Source organism: Nicotiana tomentosiformis, chromosome 4, assembly GCF_000390325.3.
Source record: "Nicotiana tomentosiformis chromosome 4, ASM39032v3, whole genome shotgun sequence".
Lineage (NCBI taxonomy): Eukaryota > Viridiplantae > Streptophyta > Magnoliopsida > Solanales > Solanaceae > Nicotiana > Nicotiana tomentosiformis.
This window is the reverse complement of record NC_090815.1, coordinates 41,703,400-41,713,285: the sequence shown is the minus strand read 5'-3', so window position 1 is coordinate 41,713,285 and position 9,886 is coordinate 41,703,400. Positions and strand designations below refer to the sequence as shown.

Below are 9,886 nucleotides of genomic sequence, written 5' to 3'. Positions count from 1 at the left end.
ATTGCCTTCCTTGTTGGCTTGTTACTTCCTTAATTGTTGAATTACTCACTTTGATGTTAATTGTTGAATTACTCACTTTGATGTTTTTATTTCATGGAATATCTTCTTATTGAGTTATTGGTGTTGAAGTTGTAAAAGTCGTTATCACATTGATGTGAAGTTGTTAATTATTGAAATATATTTCTTGTTGAGCTATTCACTTATATTTTGTCATTATTGAGAATTTTTGTTCATATTGTGGTTGAGTAGTGGGCTATATATTGTGGAAACTTTGGTACTAATGATTTTTGGCAAGTTGTGCCACATGGGAACTTGTGGTGCAAGTTGTTATTGTGTTGTGTTATTGATGCGCATACGGAGGTATAAGGATAGGGGTTAATGTGCATGCGACAGCATAAGGTCGAATTTATGTGCGTGTTGCTAGTATGGGAATTACTTGAATCCACGTGGTGACATAAGGTGGGCTAAAGTGCATGTAGCTATTTCGGTAAAATATTTTCAAAACTATCTAAATGTAAGGAGCACCTGGAGGTACAAGGAGAGATTGGGATAGTGATTGTGGAATGAGGTTACTAGGCAGTACCTCGGTTGTGATTCTTGTTCTTATCTCTCATTTACCTAACTTGTATCTGTCCGTATTATTTTCTTGATGTTATTATTATGTGTTCTTTACTTGTTGCCTTTATTGCTTTAAATTCATTTGTAACTTACCTTGTTGTATTGCTTTATTGCCATTATTTCCTTGTTTTCATTATTAGACTATACTATACTTCTTCAGTTCTTCTTATCATGGTAAGTGTCTCGACCTAGCCTCGTCACTACTCTACTGAGGTTAGACTAGATACGTATTGGGTACCGTTGTGGTGTACTCATACTACTCTTCTTTACATTTTTGTTCAATTCCGGGTACTTAGACTCGGTCGAGGCATCAGTGAGTGGATCACTCAGTTCAGAGACTTCAAGGTATACCTGTCCGGCATTCGTAGGCCTCGGATTAACCCTATGTCCTTATTTTACTATTGCTTACTCTTTATATAGACAGTGTTGTAGTGGGGATTTTATAGTATATTCGTGTAGAGCTTATGATTCAGTTCCACCGGTTTTGGGAGTTTTGTTACAATTGTTCTATTTTGGATTTATTATGAGTTTATCGAATTATCTTATTATATTAAATGTTAAATTCCGTTAAGTATTCATGATTTTTTGCTTACCTAGTCTTAGAGACTAGGTTCCACCATGACATCCTAAGGTGCGAAATTGGGCCGTGATAGTACCTTGCCTAACTTTGTGTGGGAGAACTACCCCTTCGGATTTGGGTTGTCTGTGTTTATTGTACTATGTGGAAGACGTGTACACAAGGTAAAGAGTATGTACACTGACTATATGTGGTATTTTGATTGTTTTATACTTTTAGACTTCTTCCATGCCTTTGATTGAATTTTTTATAAGATGTTACATCTTTCATTGTCATATTTCCTCTCACATGCTCTAATTGACGTTGTTAACATTTGTTCTATCCTTTGTTGTTGTAATTTCTCTCATATGATTTAGTTGAAGTTGCTACCTCTTTTATTGTCTCGTTACTCCTTTATTGTTAAATTACTCTTACTTGAAGTTATTATTTATGGAATATCCTCTTGTTGGGTTATTGATGTTGAAGTTGTGGAGGCCATTATCACATTGAGGTTGAAGTTATTAATCATGAGATACCTTTCCTTGTTGAGTATTCCTCATTCATTTTGTTCTTATTGAGATTCTTGTATACATTGTGATTATGCCATGGGCTATATATTCTGGAAATATTTGTATCTTTGATTTTGGCAAGTGTTGTGGCATATGGGCACATGTGGTGCGAGTTGATTATTGTATTGTGATATTGATACACATGTGGTGGCATAAGGATATGGGTTGATACGCATGCAGTGAGATAAGGTGGGATTTATACGCATGTTGCTAGCAAGGAATTACTTGAAGCAACGCGGTGAGATAAGAGGGCTAAATCGCGTGTTGTTATTTCGGGAAAAATATTTTTTAAAAATTAAATGCAAGGCTCGTGCATTTATATAAGGAAAGATTGTGATTACAACAACAACAACAACAACAACAACAACAACAACAATAACCCAGTGAGTTCCCACAAGTGGGTTCTGGGGCTGGTAGAGTGTACGCAGACCTTACCCTACCCCAAAGACTAGAAAGGCAATTTCCGAAAGACCCTCGGCTCAAGAAAACGAAAAGAGACAAGAGAGAGAGAGAGAGAGATAATATGTTAGTACCATCAACAGAACAATACGAGTAATAACAACATTATAAGAATTAGAAAATAGATGAAACACATTAACTAAAACCAATGAATAAACCTAGATACTATGAAAAGCGAAATAATAGTATGGACACAACAATAATCAGTAGAAGCATAGGACCCAACCTTATCAGACTAGCCTCCCCCCGGACAAACCTTATCAGCTACCTCCTAACTTAACACCCTAATTCTCGACCTCCATACCTTTCTATCAAGGGTCGTGTCCTTGAAAATCTGAAGTCACGTCATGTCCCGCCTGATTACTTCTCCCAATACTTCTTAGGCCGCCCTTTTAAGGAAAGATTGTAATCAAAATTGTGAAATATGAATATAAGGCATTGTACCTCGATCGTGATTCTTGTTGTACATCCTATATTAAAGAGACTTGTTGGTTGAACAATTCTTGTTGTTTTCTTCATGGACTTACTTGTAAATTGTTTGTGCTTGACTACTTTTGTTTCATCACGTGTTCACTACTTTTTACCTTTACCGCTTAAATTTCCGTTGTTAGCTTACAATATTGAACTTCTTATCTGTTATTTACTTCCTCACTTTCCATTATTAGACTATTCTATACTTTGTTTATTTTTTTTTCTTATCCTATTGGGTATCTTGACCAGTCCCCGTCACTACTCTATCGAGGTTAGCTTGATACTTATTGAGTACCGTTATGGTGTAGTCATACAATGTTTCTGCACAGTTTTGTGCAAATCTAGGTACATCTGCTCGTGCCGGGTGCTAGTAATCATTCAGCTATTTCCGCAGATTTCAAGGTATACATGCCCGACACTCGCAGGCCTCAGAGCCACCTTCCGCCATTCTTTTGTTACTGTTTATCCTCTATTCCAACAATGATATATATTGAGATTTTTGTACTTTCTGTAGAGTTTATGACTTAGTTTCAATGGGTTTTGTGAGTATTGTAGACGTGTGTAATGGCCGAACATTTGTTTTGTATAATTGCACCATGTTACCCCTTTTCATGATTTATACATGTGTGCTTTTTATTTTATCACTTGCGACGTTGGTTTATTTCATTTCGAGAAGCTTTCGACTTGATTTGGACCCATTGATTCATGACTTAGAAGCCTAACTTTGAGTTTTGTGAAAATGACCCCGAAAAAGTGTTTTGATGGTTCCGATAGCTTGGCTGCAAAATTTGGTATCATTTGGAGCTGAATTGATAAGATTCGGATGCCTTGTCACAATTCTAGATATTATTGAAATTTACTTTGAAATTCATGCATTTTAGAATTTAATTCTTAGTTTTAGATGTTATTTTTGTGTTCTGATCACGCGAGAAAGTTCATATGATATTTTTTGACTTGTGTGGATGTTTAGATTGGAGCCCCGATGGCCTAGATGAGTTTCACCCATGTTTTAGAAGGTTTTGAACAGAATTGCAGAATCTGGTGTGCTGATGCTTCAGGTATTGCATTTGCGAACACCAGGTTTGCAATTGCGAGCTTATTGTGATACATGGCTTGCAATTGCGAAGTCGCTAAGGATTTTGGGTGGCTCGCATTTGCGACAAATCTATCGCTTTTGCGAAGGGACAGTGTTCGCGTTTGCGAACCCTTTTCTCGCAATTGCAAAGTCCCTGTAGGTTGGTCAGAGGCTGCATGTGCGATGCATTCTTTGCAAATGCTAGGTTTCACAATTGCAAATCTAGGTTGCAATTGAGATGTTTCCAGGTGTTCAAAAGGAATGGAAGTCGAGGTTTCATCACATATTCTCCCATTTTCGAACCCTAGATTCGGTAGGAAGCGATTTGGAGAGGGGAGTTTCATCTACAAACTTTGGGTAAGTGATTCTAATATATTGCTAATCATATTCCATAAATATATCTTAGATTTTAACATCAAAATCATGTGACTTAAAGTGTAAATTTGTGAAAGTTTGTCAAGTTTTTGAAAAATAATAATTTGAGTTTTGAGAGTCGATTTGGACTCGAATTTTGAAACTAATCACATATATGAACTCGTGGGTTCGTAGGTAATTGGAATCTACCGTTGGACCAGGGTTTTGATCCGTGTGGAGGCGAATTGTAGGGAAAAATATATTTTTGAGAGTTGAAAGCCGTGTGAAAGCTGTGTACGCAATGTGACTGGTGGGTACACTGGTTCTACATGGTATTTGACCGGTTTAGGCTACTCAGACCCTTTCCATGCTTTAATCGAATTATTATAACATTATCTAAATTCTCACAGACAATCTACTCTTCATTGTGTTAGTCTATCTTCACATGCCTTAAATGACTTTGTTGATACTTGTTAACATCTTACTTGATATTTCGCTCTTATGTTTTAGTTGAACTTGTTGCCTCTCTTATTGTTACATGTTATCCTTTTCCTTGTTGATTTATTATTATTAATTGAAGTATTGTCACATGCTATCCCTTTCCTTGTTGATTTGTGATTATTGAAGTCACTGTTACATGTTATCTCCTTCATTGTTGATTATCCTTAATTGAAGACATCGGTTTAAGTTATCTCTTCCTTTTTGAGTTATTCATGTTTAATATCGTTATTATACATTATCTCTCTCATTGTTGAGTTATTGGTGTTGAATATGTGAAGTCGTTATCACGTTGAGGCGAAATTGTTATTGTTGAGACATCTTCCTTGTTGAGCATTTTACATTCATTGTTGTTGTTGATATTCTTGTACACGTTGTGGTGGAGCCACGGGCTTTTGTTGTGGAAACATTGATATTGTTGATTTTTCTCAAGTTGTGATATATGGGCACTTGTGGTGCGAGTTGTTAGTTTGATGTGATATTTACGCTCATGCAGCGGTATAAGGCTAGGGGTTAATGTGAATGTAGCGGCATAAGGTGAGACTTATGTGCGTTTTTCTTGTAGGGAAACTACGTGATACCACGTGGCGTCATAAGGTGGGCTTAACTACATGTAGGTATTTCGAGAAAACTTTTAACAAAACCTATTTAAATATAAGGATCATGCAACAGTATAAGGAAAGATTGTGATTGAAATTGAAAAATGTTAATACGATGCGGTACCTCAATTATGTTTTTTCATTTATACGAGGCGGTACCTTGATTGTGATTCTTGGCATACACGAGACAGTAGCTTGTTGTGATTCTTGTTGTTTATCTCATATTGCAAAGAGATTATTTGGTGGAAACACTTCTTGTTGTTTTGTTTTCCTTATGTCATAAATTATTGTCCGTATATGAACATTGTGGTCCTTTTCAATTGCTTCCCTTATGTTACCTATATGCTTACAATCCTTTTGTTAGTCTCTGTTATTAATTCGCTTCGTATTACTTATTGCTCCATTTTTCGTTATTTCTTGTTATTAAGTTTTCTTTCTGTTTATTATATCATAGTAGGTGTCTTAACCCGGCCTCGTCACTACTTTTTCGAGGCTAGGTTTGATACTTACTGGGTACCATTGTGATGTACTCATACTCTGCTTCTACACATCTTTTTTGTGCAGAACCAGATATGCCTGCCCATGCCGAACGCTAGAGTTGATTTGAGTAGTTGCTTTTGGAGACTACAAGGTATACTTGCTCTTCGTCCGCAGGCCTCGAAGTCACATTCCCTTATATTTACCTCTTGTGGTATTTTCATTTAGACAGTGATGTAGTAGACACTCTAGTATTACTCTGTAGAGCTTATGACTCAGTTCCACCGGTTATGCGGAGTGTGTTGTTGGGATTCTATTTCAGGAGTTTATATCAGTTTACCAGACTTGTTTTTGTATTTTATTGATTATCTATTTCAAGTTACTGTCAAATGTTAGGCTTACCTAGTCGTAGATACTAGTTTTCATCACGACATCCTACGGAAGGAAATTTGGGTTTGTGACAAGTTGGTATCAGATCTCTGGGTTTATAGGTGTTACAAGTCATAAGCAGGTTTAGTAGAGTCTTGCGGATCGTTACGGAGACGCCTACACTTATGTTCTAGAAGCTACGGAATTTATAGGAAAACATCATTTCTTTGATTCCTTATCGTGCGAATTGGTTGACTTCAAAAATGAAATCTTTGACTTTCTATTCTCTCACAGATGGTGAAAACATGCACTGCTGGATCCGACAATCAGACACATGCACCCCCTGCTAGAGCCGCGAGAGGCTGGGGACGGGACATAGGCCCAAAGGGACACATGGTGTGGCAAGAGAACCTGCTCGAGCTGCGATAGAGGAGCCACCAGTAGTTCCAGTTGGGGGGGGGGGAAGGAACCCGATGCGCTTGTTCCCACCCCTACATTATAGGACACCCTCGCATAGTTCTTGCGTATTGTCGGCACCTTAGCTCAGGCATGATTGATACCACTTACAGCAGCCATATCTCAGGCTGGGGGAGGAGCCCAGACTCTGGCGGCCCGCACCCTAGAGCAACGGGGTCATGTTGATCAGGTACCATAGATTATCGTAGTACAACCTGTTGTTGCGGTGCACCCCACGGTTAGGGAAGCAACATCTGATGAGGAGTAGCTTAGACTTGAGAGGTTCAAGAAGTATCACCCGCCTCTTTCAGTGGTTTAGCTTCAGAGGATGCACATGATTTTCTATAGGAGTGCCATTGTATTCTCCGCACCACGGGTATTGTGGAGAAGAGTGGGGTTGCTTTTATTACATTCCAACTATCAGGAGCAACGTATCAGCGGTTGTTGGTTTACGAGAAGGGTAGCCCAGCTGATGCAGCTTCATTTATATACACTCGGTTTTTAGAGTTATTGTTGAGAGAGTTTGTTCCCCAAACCCTTATGGATGCATGGCGCGCGAAGTTTGAAGAGTTGCACCAGGGTACTATGACAGTGTCTGAGTATGCTATCCGATATCATTAATTTTTCTAGACATTCACTTGCCTTAATTTCTACAGGTAGAGAGTAATTTTGTCGATTTACCAAGAGGCTCAACTATGGTATTAGATTCTCCATGGCTCGAGATTTGGTGACAAATACCCCATACCAACATGTGCTAGAGATTTCATGGAGGTTGGAGGGTATGCAGGGCCCTGAAAGAGAGGACATGGAGGCTAAGAGGCGTCGAGGCACGGGAGGATTTAGTGGTGGTCACGCTGCAGCTATAATCCATCATGGTAGAGGCTATGTGAGCCATCCAATTCACTCAGTACATCAAGCTTCTAGTGGTGCTCTAGTTATTCCGAGAGCTCAGGTTGCACACTTTGCCCAACCACATTCTAGTGCATCTCCTATACGAGGTGCCTTCAGCGGACCAGGCCTGAGCTAGTCCCAACAGCCATGCCCACCGAGAGCTTGCTTTGAGTTTGGTAATACCCATCACATAGTTAGCGACTACCCCAGACTCAAGAGGGGTGCACCTCAACAGACTTTTCAGGCTCAACAGATTTAGTCAGGTCCACAAACTTCTCAGGGCATGGTTCCTGCCCCAGTTGCCGCTCTACCCACACAACCATATAGGGGTGGGGGATGGGCGGGTAGAGGTCGCCCTAGAGGGGGAGGCCAGGCTAAATTTTATGCTTTTCCAGATAGGACAGAGGTAAGTACTTCAGACGCACGCATTACATATTTGGTTCCGGTTTGCCATAGTGATGCAATAGAATTATTTGATCCGGGCTCCACTTATTCATATGTGTCATCTTACTTTGCTCCAAATTTGGATATATCTCGTGATTCTTTAAGTTGTCAGGTTTATGTGTGCACGCCTGTGGGAGATTCTATTGTTGCGGACTATGTGTATCAGTCATGTTTAGTAGTTATTCGTGGTTGTGAGACCAGAGTTGATCTATTGTTACTTAGTATGGTAGTCTTTGATGTTATCTTGCACATGAACTAGTTGTCTCCCTATCATGCTATTCTAAATTGCCACGCGAAGACTATGACGCTGGCAATGCCATGTTTGCCATAGTTATAGTGGAGGGGTGCATTGGATTACATTCCTAGCTGAATTGTATTATTTTTAAAAGCTCGGCGGATGGTTGAGAAGGGGAGTAATGCTTACCCAGCCTTTGTGAAAGATGTCAGTGTTGATACTCCTACCATTGAGTCAGTTCTAGTAGTGAGAGACTTCCCTGATGTATATCCAGTGGATCTCCTGAGCATGCCGCCCGATAGGGATATCGATTTTGGTATTGACTTGTTGACGGGCACTCAGCCCATTTCTATTCCACCATATCATATGGCCCCATCGGAGTTGAAGGATTTAAAGGAGCAGTTGCAAGAGTTTTATGCGCATGTGTATTGATTATCGATAGTTGAAGAAGATTACAGTGATAAACAACTATCCATTTCTATGCATTGATGACTTATTTGATCAGTTACAGGGTTCCCGAGTGTTCTCAAAGATTGATTTGCGGTCAGGTTATCATCAACTAAAGATTTGCGATCCGGATATTCTGAAGACTACCTTTAAGACTCAGTATGGTCACTACGAGTTCCTTATGATGTCATTTGGGCTGACCAACACCCATCATCATTTATACACCTGATGAACAGTGTATTCCATCCATATCTCGACACATTCGTCATTTTGTTTATTGACAACGCCTTGGTGTACTCCCGTTGCCGGGAAGATCATGAGAAGCACCTGAGGATGGTGCTCTAGACCTTGAGAAAGAAGAAGTTGTATGCAAAGTTATTGAAGTCTAAATTTGGCTTGATTTGGTGGCATTTTTGGGTCATGTGGTGTTGAGTGAGGGATTTAAGATAGACCCAAATAAGCTAGGGCCACGAGAGGTTGGGGTCGCGGTAGGGTTCGCGTTAGGGGCAGAGGTGCAGCTCGTATAGCAGCTAGAGTCGCGCCTGCAGATACACTAGTTTCTCTAGTTCAGAAGTAGGTTCCAGATGTGGATGAACTAGTAGGGCCAGCTCAAGCACTAGCTTTTCCAAATCAGATTTTGATTGTGTGCACTAGCCTTGCTCAGGCGGTTTCTATTCAGACTGTGACAACCACTTCTCAGGATGGGGGAGGTACTTAGACTCTTACCGCCTGTACTCCAGAGCATGTGGTGCAGGCAATTCAGACACTGGGGATACTACTAGCCCATACAGTTGTAGTTTCTTAGGCCCAGGTAGGTCCTGTTATGACTCATTTTGAGTAGAGCATACAAGATAGATTTGGGAGGATCTAGCCTCCACCATTCAGTTGGGTTGAGTCAGAGGATGCTCAGGACTTCTTTGATAGGTTCCAGCAAATTCTTCGCACAATGGGTATTCTAGAGACCAGCAGGGTCTCGTTCACTACCCTTTAGTTTACTGGGGTTGCGTTCAGATGGTGGGAGACCTATGAGAGGCGTAGGATAGTTGGTGCAGCACCACTTACATGGCATGAGTTCTTCGTTCTCTTCTTGGAGAAGTTTTTGCCATAGACCGTAGGGAGTAGCTACACAGGTAGTTTGAGTAGCTATGTCAGGATGGTATGTCTGTGACCTAGTATGAGATGGTTTTTAGAGTTGTCTCTGTTACACCCTATATTTTCGTACGTAAAAATGCGTCGTAAGCAAACTAATGTAGGACCAAAAATGAGATAATATTTAAAAGCATATAAAGTACGTTAATCATGCTACCTCCGAGGTTACAAATATTGAAGATCATGAACAACAAGTACAAAGAGGGTTGGACAGTTCAG

The 9,886-nt window shown here is 40.0% G+C and overlaps 1 protein-coding gene across 1 annotated transcript; it reads left to right on the top strand.

Moving 5' to 3' along the window:
* Positions 1 to 7,213: 7,213 nt before the first annotated feature.
* On the top strand, positions 7,214 to 8,503 carry LOC138909564 (uncharacterized). The gene is made up of 2 exons (XM_070200769.1): positions 7,214 to 7,499; positions 8,226 to 8,503. The coding sequence occupies exons 1-2, from the start codon at positions 7,214 to 7,216 to the stop codon at positions 8,501 to 8,503; spliced, it is 564 nt and encodes a 187-aa protein (XP_070056870.1).
* Positions 8,504 to 9,886: the final 1,383 nt, after the last annotated feature.